The sequence below is a fragment of the Prenolepis imparis genome, unplaced genomic scaffold (genome assembly GCF_030444845.1).
Source record: "Prenolepis imparis isolate NDT839.2.m4 unplaced genomic scaffold, iyPreImpa1.0 SCAF_214, whole genome shotgun sequence".
Lineage (NCBI taxonomy): Eukaryota > Metazoa > Arthropoda > Insecta > Hymenoptera > Formicidae > Prenolepis > Prenolepis imparis.
In genome coordinates this window covers 32,756-46,488 of record NW_028141372.1, presented here as the reverse complement: position 1 = coordinate 46,488, position 13,733 = coordinate 32,756, and the positions used below count along the sequence as shown (strand labels likewise).

The 13,733-nt window shown below is 40.1% G+C and overlaps 1 protein-coding gene across 1 annotated transcript; it reads left to right on the top strand.

Annotated features, from left to right (window-relative positions):
• The first annotated feature begins 200 nt into the window (after nt 1-200).
• LOC145948022 (uncharacterized) lies at nt 201-4,384 on the top strand. The gene is made up of 2 exons (XM_083057791.1): nt 201-1,103; nt 4,337-4,384. Exons 1-2 carry the CDS (start codon nt 201-203, stop codon nt 4,382-4,384), a joined length of 951 nt encoding a protein of 316 aa, XP_082913917.1.
• Nucleotides 4,385-13,733: the final 9,349 nt, after the last annotated feature.

The following is a 13,733-nucleotide window of genomic DNA, read 5'->3' as shown; positions in this document are numbered from 1 at the left end:
GATATCTCGGGAAACTATCTTTTGAGATACGCCAAATGTTAGAAAAGAAGATAGAATTAGGTGAAATATATATAAGGAGGATGAGAGCGCGTCAAACCATAGTACGATTTGAAAGCGCATAGATGCAGCGGTGAAAAAAGTTTAGTGGTTACTTTCTTGTATTAGAAGTGTTAGTGGTATAATAGTGAATAAAAGAAATAATGGAAAACATCGAGCAGAATGAACGCGACCTGTTGGAGCGGTTCCATCAAATCACCACCTTGGGCGAATATTTTGAATGGGCGCTGCGCTGCGAGGACTTTATCAAACTGCTCGAAGAACGCAGTCGTGTCAAGCGTCCGCGACTCTCCATTGGATATAGACAATCTTTGGTTGCTAGAATCGCGCGACTCGAGGGTGCAAAGACTCGATTGCAGAGACAGTTTATACCCAGTGGTGGTAATTACAGTGGCGGTAATTACAGTGGCGATAATAACACGGGAAGACTCGTTTGGCGAGAGATTGATACCGCGTTCGAAAATCGGATACTGACAGGTGCAGTGATTAACGCAGACTATATCGAACCGCGACAATTTTTGGAAGACGCTAGTAGTGTAGTACTCGAGCAAGTGCAAGATGTTATAAAAATACACAACTGTGCAAAAGTAAATACCGTGTTCAACGGTGAGTTTGTGACAGGTGATAAGCGCTCCAACAAAAGCATTAACACGCGAAATTATGAACTCTTTCGCACGTCCGATTTACACGAGTGGTATGAGCGGCATGTCATCGAATCCACATTGGCGTCTCTCGAAGAGTTTCAGGAACGTGATAGCGGATGGGCATTGTCACGAATCCTTGATCTTACGGTCAACGTCAACAAATGCAATCCTATGCGCGCGGGGTGTTATCTAAACTTACCGCGAGAAATTGTGACAAAGAGAGCGGTGGTGAACGTGCGATCAACGGACAATGCATGTTTCGCATGGTCAGTGGTGGCCGCTCTGCATCCAGTTGCAAAATATAGTGAGAGAACATCGTCATATCCACACTATACGACAGTGCTAAATTTACAAAACATTGAGTTTCCGATAACGTTGAACCAAATTAAAAAGTTTGAACTGGCAAATAACATCTCAATCAACGTCTACGGCATTGAGAGGAAGAAGGAATTATCTATTCTTCCGATACAGCTCACCGATCGGAAGAGAGAAAAACATGTAAATATGCTGTATGTGGAGGAGGACGACAGCGTTGGGCATTTCGCGTATATAAAAAATCTATCCCGGCTTGTCAGCACGCAACTGAGCAAACACAATGGTCAAAAATATATCTGCGATCGGTATGTATATTTATTGCAAACTATATAATAATTGTAAATAAAATTGTAAATAAAATTGTAATTTTTTTCTTTCACAGATGCTTGCACTTCTTTAATTTGAGCGAAAAATTGGAGGCTCACATAGCGGACTGTCGAGAAATGAACGACTGCGCTATCCGATTACCAAGCGATAAAGACAAGTGGCTCGACTTCGACAACTACAACAGAAAGGAGCGACTTCCCTTTGTGGTGTACGCCGACTTGGAGTGTGTGCTGAAGAAGACGCCGGAACATGCGTCATACTCCCAACATCACGAGGTATTTAGCGTTGGGTATTACGTGCAATGTTCGTACGACAACTCGTTATCCACGTATAATTCTCGCCGTAGTATCGATTGCGTTTCATGGTTCGCCGAAGAACTTAAAAATTTAGCGCATCGCGTAAAGGGTATTTTGTCTGATAATGTCCACATGACAAAATTAACGCAAGATGAATGGGAAAAATTTCATAGCGTCACGCAATGTCACATTTGCGAAAAACCGTTTGCGCCGGATGATACACGCGTACGCGATCATTGTCATCTGACCGGGCGATACAGGGGTCCCGCGCACTCAAACTGTAATCTAAACTACAAAGACTCTTATGTCATTCCTGTAGTTTTCCATAATCTATCCGGCTATGACGCACATTTTATCATAAAAGAAATAGCTACCGCGTATGAAGGACGCGTAGATGTGCTTCCAATAACAAAAGAAAAATACATTTCATTTACGAAGACTGTCAATAGTACCGACGACGATAAAGATCGGAAAGCTTGCATGAAATTACGATTCATCGATTCATACAAATTTCTCAATGCTAGTCTTGACAAATTGGCATCTTTTTTGAATAAGGATAAGTTAAAAATTTTGCGTTCCAATTTTTCCGCATTATCCGCTAACAATTTTGAATTATTAACGCGAAAAGGTGTCTTTCCGTACGAGTACATTGACTGCGTGGACAGGCTGCAGGACACGCGTTTACCACCACGCGAATCGTTTTACAGTTCTTTAACCAGTGACACTGTATCCGAGAGCGACTACGCACACGCCGTTAACGTGTGGCAGCAGTTCTCCATTCAAACCTTGGATGAATACAGCGATCTGTACTTAAAAACTGATGTCTTGTTGTTGGCAGATATATTTGAAAACTTTCGCGACACTTGCATCGCGAGTTACGGACTCGACCCTACGTATTATTATACTCTTCCTGGGTATACATGGGACGCCATGTTAAAACATACATGCGTAAATTTCGAACTGCTTACCGATATCGATATGGTTATGTTTATTGAACGGGGTATACGCGGCGGTCTAAGTCAATGTTCAGGAAGATACGCGCATGCTAATAACAAGTACATGCAGTCATATGATCCGTCGAAACCATCGTCGTACCTTATGTATTTAGATGTAAATAATTTGTATGGATGGGCAATGTGTCAACCACTGCCTTATGCCGATTTTCGATGGGTCGACGATGTATCTAACTTTGACATCTCGTCAATAGCGCTCGATTCACCTACAGGCTATATCCTCGAAGTAGATTGAGAATATCCGCAACATCTTCACGACATGCACACTGACCTACCGTTTTGCCCGACACGTGACAAACCGCCCGGCAAGCGGGAAGATAAGCTTCTCGCAACGCTATATGATAAGAAGCGTTACGTCATACACTACCGCAACCTGCAGCAGTGCACGCGTCACGGTCTTCGCGTTACAAAAATACATCGCGTATTACAATTCACTCAATCCGCATGGCTCCGCGATTACATTGAACTAAATACAAAATTTAGAACACAAGCGAAAAATGATTTTGAGAAAAATTTGTACAACAAATTGATGAACAACGCGGTATTTGGCAAAACGATGGAAAATGTGCGTAATCATGTAGATGTAAAATTATTGACAAAGTGGGACGGACGATACGGTGCAGAGGCGATGATAGCGAAACCAAATTTCCATAGCAGGAGCGTCTTTTCAGAAAATTTAATTGCCGTAGAATTACGTAAACTAGAAGTAAAATTTAACAAACCAATCTATGTTGGTATGTGTATTCTCGACATATCGAAAGTGTGTCTGTACGAATTTCATCACGAGTACATGTCACCGCTCTATCGTGACAGATGTCGGGTAATGTACACCGATACAGATAGTTTAATATATCATATTAAATGCGAAGACGTGTATGAAAATATGAAACGCGATATCGCTAGATTCGATACGAGCGATTATCCAATTGACAACGCGTACAGTATACCGCTTGTGAATAAAAAGGTGCCAGGTCTAATGAAGGATGAAAATAATGGCGCGATAATGACTGAATTTGTAGGACTTAGAGCAAAAATGTACGCTTTGCGAGTAGATGGTAAGAAAGATACAAAAAAGGTTAAAGGTGTCAAAAGTAACGTTGTCGCGAGAACGATAACATTCGACGATTATACGCGGTGCCTGAACGATGAGATTGAAATGACACGTAGTCAGTCATGTATTAGGTCGAAATTGCATGAAGTATACACCATCTGCGAGACAAAAATTGCTCTAAGTCCGTACGACGATAAGCGGTATATCATACCTGATTCGACCGACACATTACCATGGGGACATTATCAGATACCCTTATAAAATATAATGTAATATAATGTAATATAATGTATGTGCGATATGTTATGTAACATATGTGTATGTATTTCATATATTGGAACGGAAAGGATGTATTAATAAAGATTTTGTATTTCACATATTTCATGTATATTGTAATATTTCAAATACTTTTATTTGTTGTACACATTATATATTTTTTAATTTTTGAGTAATTAATAAATACAATTTGTATGAATTAAATTGCATTGTCCTTATGTATCCAAGAGTTGTGCGAATTGTCAAATCCCAGCCATTTTACGTAAACCTCGTCACCCCTCCTGCGCAGTACTTTCTCTACGAGATATACGTCCGGATAATTCGCGCTATGCAACTCGTGCTCGTAAAACGCTCCAGCGACAGATGTTTTGTGATAGTCCTCGAATAGATAGGTTACGGGATTAGTACGCTGCACTTTAACAATTTTAAACACTTCGGTTGTCCAATTTGGTGTGTAACCCTTCTCAAAAAGTTTCTTGTACTTGCTAACGCGTACCGAGTCACCTACTTTGAACTTTGCCGGAGCGGATTTAACGTTACGCGTTGTCGACCAGGACAGACGATTGCTCGATTTTCGAGGAGAAGAGATCACCATTAGATTGCACGTACGACGACGACAGCGATAACGTACGTGTGTGGCGTATGAGATGCTCGTGTTGAACGGATCGAAAGATACGAGAGATAACACAATCTTTACGGAGCCAGCGACAACAACAACAACGTCGACATTCACTAATATCCAATCATCCGGTTGCAGTAAGGAAAAGAAACTGAACGCATCAAACGTTGCGTTTTTACAATCTTTGGGATTCGCGGTGCGAAACATCTGAACAATGATCGACATCCTCAACATTGGAGACGAGCCAATCTTCGACGATCGCATCGTCAAGATCGAGACTCACACGTACAACCCGTTCGCTAACACAACATTCGGACACAGTGATGAGATAAGAATACCCATACAACAACAGGATCTGTATACGTTGCCGTATGAAAGTTTCCTATACATCGAGGGAGAACTAAAGATAAATAAACCAGCCGAAGGATCTGCTGTGATACTGGGAAATAATTGTGTCGCATTCATGTTCGATGAGATTCGATACGAACTCGATGGCGTGGAGATTGATCGCAATAGAAACGTGGGAATAACAAGTTTGCTCAAAAACTATGTAACGATATCATCCGATAGAAGCGTGATTATGAGAAACGCCGGCTGGACTGATCCGACTACTGCGAATGGAAACTTCAATTTTTGCGTACCGCTCTACATGTTATTGGGATTTTGCGAGGATTACAGACGAGTGGTGATGAACGCTCGTCATGAGTTAATCTTAATACGATCGCGCAATGACAACAATTGTCTGATTGGAGATTCGACGCTGGAGCCTGTGATCAACATATTCAAGATACAATGGCGAATGCCGCATGTGTTGTTGAGCGAGATTAAGAAGCTGTCGATGCTGCGCGCTCTGGAAAGCGGACATTACCTCAGCATGGGTTTTCGCTCGTGGGATCTGTATGAGTATCCGCTATTGCAGCGTACAACCAAGCATTCATGGGCCATTAAGACAGCGACTCAGCTAGAGAAGCCACGATATGTTATCTTCGCTCTGCAGACAGGTCGGAAAAACATCATATCTGAGGATATGAGTCGATTCGACGATTGCAAGATGACCAATGTGAAACTCTATCTGAACTCGGAATGTTATCCGTACGACGATATGAATCTGGATTTCGATAAAAACAGATGGTCGATTCTGTACGATACGTATGCGCGTTTCTGCAAGAACTATTATGGATACGAGTATCTCGAGCCGAGTCTCACCGTCTCAATGTTTCTACGTAACGGTCCGTTCGTGATCATCGATTGTTCTCGACAAAACGAATCGGTCAAGAGCGCAACCGTGGATGTGAGATTGGAATTCGAGTGTAAGGGGAATGTGCCGATGAATACCACTGCGTACTGTCTCATCATACATGATCGCGTGATCCAGTACAACCCGTTGACCAACGTTGTGCACAAAATCACCTAAACACACCAACAATTTAGAGAGAGGGGGAAGCATAGCAGAATATAAATCAAAGTGTTATGAGATAGTTGCCATTCTTCTTTTTAACTGATACATCGAAGAGAGAGATCTCGTCATGTCCGTACCAACGTTTGTGGATCTACAGGGGTTTATCCTCAATAAACAATTCATTGTAAAGGAAGCGGCAATCCTGAGAAGAGGATTTATTTTGTCACATTATTTTTTCGCATGTCCTGTACCATGGAGTGTACTCATAAAATCGGAGAGACACCAAGCCTCATGGTTGACTCGAAATCATCATGGATTGCAATGGGAAGATGGAAACGTTCCATACAGCATGGCTCAGCGTTTGATTACAATAGCTATCATTGGTGGACCACATGAAGAAGAAGAAGAATCCATTCTCGTATATGTAAAAGGACTTGAGAAGCGAGAATGGTTAGCCGATATATTGGATGATGCGGGAAACGGTTTCATTATTGAGACCTTGGATGCTGATTACGACGATATCGAGTCTCTAAATAATCTAGATGTTAAAAACACTATGCGATGTGGAAAACATGTTAAGAATTGCGCATTACAAAATGTATTCAAAATATTTAACTGGTGGTCGCAACGCCAGAAAGAATTGCAAGATTTGGAAAAATAAAATATTTAAACATTAATGTGTTTTATCTCTTATTCCCCTTCCCCAATCCTTTCCTCACAAATCGTTTCTAAGAATTCTTTTTATCCGAGTGCCGTTTCCCCTTCTCCTAAATTTCATAGCGCCAATAGTATTCTAGAATCTCCCACCACATTTACCCCACTACTTTTAAAAATAAGCGTCACGTATATTCTTAATTTTATACGATCAGTGTAGCGTTAACCGTTCATACTGGTGGTTCACTTTTAAAATCTGGAAATATGTACTACGCTAAAAGAAGCAGTGGCTCCGGCAGACCTGTGAATAATTACGTCCCGAGTCGTGATGACACTCCATCGTTTGAGAATAAATGTGACGAGTAAGTTTAACTTCTTTCTATCTTTATATTTTTTTTTTTTTTTTTTTACAAATTGTATTATTTTCAAACTAATTTCATTTTTACAGCATTTCATTGGAGCGTCGTGCGGTTCGTATACTAGGCAGACGATACGCATTGACAGCTACGGAATTTAAATTCCTCGAAATTGGTATCAAAGTGGATCCACCGAGTTACGTGGAAATCGCCATAGGAGATCATCGAGGAAAGGAACTGATACTATCTCTCGAAGCGTGGAAAGGACTCTACGAGCAACGTCACAATATTCAGAATCTGCTTCGAAACGATTTTAAAGATGCCTACAGTTTTATAAGCGTTGGACCGTTAACAGTGCGAGTTCGTACGATTAACGACGCCAAGTTAATAAGTCTTGAATCTTCAAATGTATGCATGATGATGATCGAATCGACGTTACACCGTATGTTCGATCTCGATCCTTGCATTGATGTAACTTTTGACCGATTGGTTAAAATTACCAATACAGTCGATATCAAGTTTACGCAATTTTCAAATATCGCGTCCAATGTAACGAATCCTAAAGAAGTATCAAATGTAATACGCGCTAGCGACGCCTTCAACAAGCATCAGCTCATCGATTGCGAGCTGGCAGCTTTAGTTTTTAGTCCATAATATGTAAGAAAAAAAATATTTAAAAGAAGAATAAAGAGTTTTTAAGTCTAAATTATGATGTAATTTCTTTGCATGCATTTCCATTCTCCATCTTTCTCCCACCCGTAACCAGTCCCAGCTCTCATACGTAGCTCGTTGCACGGTCTTTGTGGGGGATGACGTCATGCGGGGAAGGGGGAACGTGACGCTAGAGACTGAGAGGCTAGGGATCGCGAGACTAGGGACTGAGAGGCTAGGGATCGCGAGGCTAGGGACCGAGAGGCTAGGGACTGCGAGAGAGGTAGCGCTTAGGAGAGAAAGAGAGAGCGCGAGAGAAAGAGGGGGTGTGAGGCGAACGTGAAGGAGAGAGATGTTGCGGCGAGGAGAGAGAGAGAGAGAGAGAGAGAGAGAGAGAGATGACGCGAGGTTAGGGACTGCTAGAGATAGCGCTTAGGAGAGAAAGAGAGAGCGCGAGGTGAACGCGAGAGACAGAGATAGCGAGAGGCGCATGCGAGAGATGACGCAGTGAAGGAAAAGAAGAGGAATTTTTTAAATGAATATATTAATTTAATATTAATTATTTTTAATTATGAATAAATGTGTATTATACATTTGTGTGTGTGTGTGTGTGTGTGTTTAAAAGAATATAAATGGATATAAATGTATATAAATGTGAATATAAAATGGATATAAAATTTTAAAAAATATATATAAATGAATATAAAGATAAGAATATAAAGATGAAAATATAAAGATGAAAATATAAATGAATATCATAATATATAAAAATTGTCGGTGATGGAGGTGGCTATGGTAAAGCCGACGATTGTGGATGCGAGGCGGTGAGGCAGCTGAATGCTAGATGCTGTGAGAAGCGGAGGCGACGGCTGGGCGGGGACTCCTGCATAACAGAAAATTTTTATTAATTATTTTAATAATTTATAATTAAAAAGAAATACTTACTAGTTCCAATTTTCCACCATAGGTTCTGGTGGATATGGCTCTAGGCCAAACAGTTCCCGAAGAGCATACATGTTCTCCCATAGCCAACTGTTATTGGCATCCATTTCCCGCACCTCTGCAGTTTCGCACCACATTTCTGCAAACATTTGTCGATGTTCCCACCTCAGCATTCTCACCCACTCTCGTTCAGTTAAACCTTGCTCCACCACGTGTTGCGACCGTAAATTTTGCACAATGTTATAGATCATCTGAAAAATATGAATATTTAATATATATCTAAACATATTGCAATATTCTGTACAATAGTTTTAAATAAATTGTACAACTTACTATTTCGGGGAGCGTACGGCGCAGAAAACCTCCAGTCATTTTTTTCACTATTTTTTACACTCACTTCGCTCGGCGACTGTTCGAGACTTTTTGATGTGGAGACAGACTCTCTCTCCATAAGCTTCAACCCCATCCCTCTCAAAATTATCGCAATTCTTCCTTAAAAGATATTTAGGAAAATGTTTCGCTCTCGTTTACGACCGATTTTCCGCGAGGGTACAAAGCTGCCGAACATCAACGCTTTTACATTTGCACCCCTATAAATAACGTTTGACATGTTCGTCGCAGCGTTGGCCCTAAAATCTTCATTCCTTTCCTAATGATAAAATGTCCATAAAATGAAAAACAGTTTTATGGCTTCGGGTAGCCATAAATCACAAAGATAATCAGTTGCCGAACATGCTTAGACCCCCCCCCCCTCCTTTGTCGAAACATCCCCCTCCACCCGCGTGACGTCAGCCCCCGCGCCCCCGAGATACCCCCGCCCCGCGTGACGTCATACCCCTCGCCACGGAGAACCCCCCGCGCCCCGCACCCCCCTCGGAGCCCCATGGGTTAGAACTCTCATAGTATTACTACTGCTAAAGTCCGTAGTAGGGTTGAGAAGGGACCAAAGAGCGTAGTGAAATTCGAATGGGGAGGAAGAAAAGAAACATATATTTTAGCTTTATTTCTTTCCCTCCCCCCTAACCCAAGCATATTAGTCATGCTAAGCGTTATTAGCCTTTGAATTCTCAGTCTCTGACCATCCATGATGCAGTAAGCATCGTGAATCGTGATCTTTAACATGCGTAACCAAACGGAGTAGTGCACACAATATCAATTGACTCGTTAGAAACGAATTACAACTGCAAGTTTCTTTTGTATATTGTATATTGTGTATTTTTGTGTATTGTGTTATATATCAGGGTTGGGTAATAACTTGCTAATTAGTTAAAAGTTAAATAAAAAAGTTAAAATTAATAACTTTCAACTTAGCTCAGCTAATTTAAAATAAGTTAATTTTTAATTTCAAAATTAGTTATTTTTAAACTTAAACTTATTAACTTTTTTCCAAGTTAAAAATTTTTTTATCTCTAAATTCCATTATTTCTTTTCTATAAAATCTTAAATATTGGACAATTAAATTTTTAATAACGATTTAATTTTAATAAGAGCATCATTCTTTGATGTGTATTCTTATAAGTATTATGAAATAAATAAAGGTATTATTGATTTTTATTTTTTTTTCATAAAAAAATAATTAATTTACCCAACCGTGCTATATACATATTTTGCAATACTACGATAAGGGATTTACCTAACGAGATGAATTTGAAAATTCTGGCAAATAAGGATATAGCATCGAGGACATCGGAAATTTTAGTTCTACGTGTTTGTATATTGTGTATTATGTATTGTGCATTTTTGTGTATTGTGTATTGTGCCATATATTTTGCAATTATAATGGCTACGGTAACAGGTTTGCCTAACGAGATGATTTGGACAATTCTGGCAAATAAGGATATTAGAATCGAGGACATAGGAAATTTTAATTCCACGTGCAACCAATTTCGGAGCATGAGCACCGATAACAGTGTGTGGATGAAAAAGATCACTCAATGTAAGTTTTGTAAACTTTTTTGTTATTTTGCATAATTGACATGTTGCATAAAAAGAAACTTGGCAAAAATTTGGCCAAAAATCAAAAAGACTTCACGCAAAAAAGACCTCTTTTTGAAGGACTTCAAATAATATTATGTCATTTAAAACACTTCAAAATATGTAATTTAAAAAATTTTATAATTTATTTGTACTATTAGTTTTTTCAAAAACTCACAAAATTTTTATAGATATTTCATCGTTTTAAATAAGACTTTCTGAATAAGATCGCGTAAATTAAAAAAATTTTAAAAACATAAGATGATAGAAAGTTTGTTCTGGTTTAAAAGATTTATGAAAACTTCAAAGTTCTATAAAAAATAAAAGAATAATTTATTTGTTATATTATCGATAATTATATATATTTGTGCAAAATGTGAAAATAGTAATATAACTATTTCTAGTGATTTTTTGTGCAAGAATAAATCAAAAGCAAAAACTTGAAAATGCAAAGAGTAATTGCGTGGCTAATAAATTATTAAGTTCACATAGAAATTTTATACGAAATCATCTATGATTCAGATTGAATTTACTAGTCAGGTTATTTAATATTAAGGAAATAAAAAAAAGTGCAAATTGGAAACCATTGCTTCCTCAACAATCTATTTCGCTCATTAAGATTTCTAAGAAAGCCAAAATTGAAAAAACTAGCTTGTTTCCAATTTGCACACTTTTTTCACATAAAATAATATTTTTTGTCACGTATATGTGTGTATGTATTGTTACGTCCAGACTCAAGGAAGGAAGAGTCGAAAGGAAGGACGTAACTAAATTTATCTTTTCGAACGACGGCAGACTATCCGTCTGTTCGACCCGAACGAACGTCTGGGCCCAAATAGGTCAACGACCGCAAGGGTCGCTCTTACTCTATTTAAAGGGCCGTTCGCTCGGTGGTCCCTTTTTGGCAAGAGAATTTAATCTCTTTTACGCAGGATGGGACCTTGTGCGATCCTGGTTTACGGGAATAAGTGGGAACGGGTTATTAATAAATGAAAATCATTTATTTTGAAATTTATAAATTTATTCCTAATATAAAGACGAAAGAATTTATATACATAATAATATTATTGACGGACTTAGTTGCTAATGAAGAGTGAATGTATGTGTATGTGTCGCGGGTGATACATTAGTACGGAGGTCTTCAATCGGGGCAGAAAGGGGTAAGAGTTATTGTTTAAATTTTAGGGTCCCGATTGGTGGTTACAATAATTTAAATGGTAATAGGTATATAAAATTAGTGTCCATGTGTGTGCGTGTAAGAGAGACTTCTAGGTTATATGAGTTCGGTAATTATGGCGGTGGAGGGGGGATAGGTTCGTAGGAGAAGGTGTGCAGGGACGGCTAAAGGATATCTTCGCCCGGGAACATACCAGGGGATGATGTTATTCCTATCGGTGGTCTCTAGAAATTCGCGTAAGGCCTCGTGGTCTACGGGGCCTGGACCAATCGTGAAAGCTTCCTCAGGGACTTCTCGTATCCCTGGGAGCTGGTTTATCAGCCAAGCTCTGAATTGCTCGTATGAGAGCTTGGCAGGCGATTCTGATTCCTCGGAATCGTCGTCGCTGATATCTACTACCTCAAACCCTTCCGGATGTTCCCTATTTACAGAGGACGTTGGGGATGAGGGAGGAGAATCTTCAAGGGTGATTGTTGAGGGAGCCGGAGACGGAGATCTAGGAGGCTCAGGGCGTTCGGGAGAAGCAGGGGGAAGAAAGGGAGAAGGGCTCCGCGGAGAATCGGCGTCCTCAGAGGAAACAGAGGAGTGAGGGGAAGGGGCCCGTTGAGGTATAGCGGGTTCGGGAGAAAGAGGAGAAGGAGTTCGCGGGGAATCGAAAAATTCTGCAGAAGCAGAGGTAGCGGGAGACGGCGTCAGCGGGGTTTCTATATGTTCGGGTGAGGAAATAGGAGAGACCGTAGGGTGATATGTATTAGTTGTCTCTGTATGGATCGGTGTGTTAATTTTTTCTAGGGAGCCGAAGGTTTCGCCCGCAGCCAGACTTCGTGCCAACGTTTTCTTTAACCGCCTATTACGCCGGTTTCGCGCCAATTTAACAGCGGTTCGCGAGGGTCGTCTCCTTGGATTTTCCACTACGAGAGCGAATAATAAAGTAACCGGGCAAGAAGAGTTTTTACTGAAAAATAACTCTGGGAGTTCTTGTAAGAGAAAAAAAAAATATATATATATATATATATTTATTTTTATATAATTTTGATATTTTAATTATTTAATAATTTAGTTAGTTATTGTATTACTTATTTGTTCATTCAAGAGAGAGAGAGAGAGAGAGAGAGAGAGATAGAGAGTGAGAGAGAGTAAATCACGGATTGCTCCGCTATCGCGGGAAATCCGGAGTGATTTCAAAAGGTAAGGGGATGATAGAAATCACGGATTGCTCCGCTATCGCGGGAAATCCAGAGTGATTTCGAGAGAAAGAGGAGATGGAAGAAATCACGGATTGCTCCGCTATCGCGGGAAATCCGGAGTGATTTCAAAAGGTAAGGGGATGATAGAAATCACGGATTGCTCCGCTATCGCGGGAAATCCAGAGTGATTTCGAGAGAAAGAGGAGATGGAAGAAATCACGGATTGCTCCGCTATCGCGGGAAATCCGGAGTGATTTCAAAAGGTAAGGGGATGATAGAAATCACGGATTGCTCCGCTATCGCGGGAAATCCACAGTGATTTCGAGAGAGAGAGAGATATAAGGATGGGGGAAGAAAGGACAGTTTTTCGAAGTTAGAATTTAACAAGGATAATAAATTAATAAATTAAAAAGGAAAACAATTATAATTTAATTGAAGTCCCAGAATTATTTTAAGTATTATTAGTAAGGGTGGAGATGTAGCGTGCTTGATAACTTACTACTTATGGAGTGCGCAGGTAGATGTTAATTATTCCAGGTGTGAATCTGGCTACGGACTCCTCCGTGAGGATGGTGTTCCACTCGCAGTTGTTCACTCGCGAAAATCGTCGTACTCGGTGAGCACTGGGCACACGATGATTTCACAAATGTCACTGCGAATGCTCACGAGTTCGAGATTCTCTCGAAGGATGGTGATACAACTTTTCGCGATTGATCCGCGAGCGTAGGTTTGAGAAAAGATTGATATTCTCTGAGAGATGTTACGGGTATATATACCTTCTTGCTCCTCCTTCCC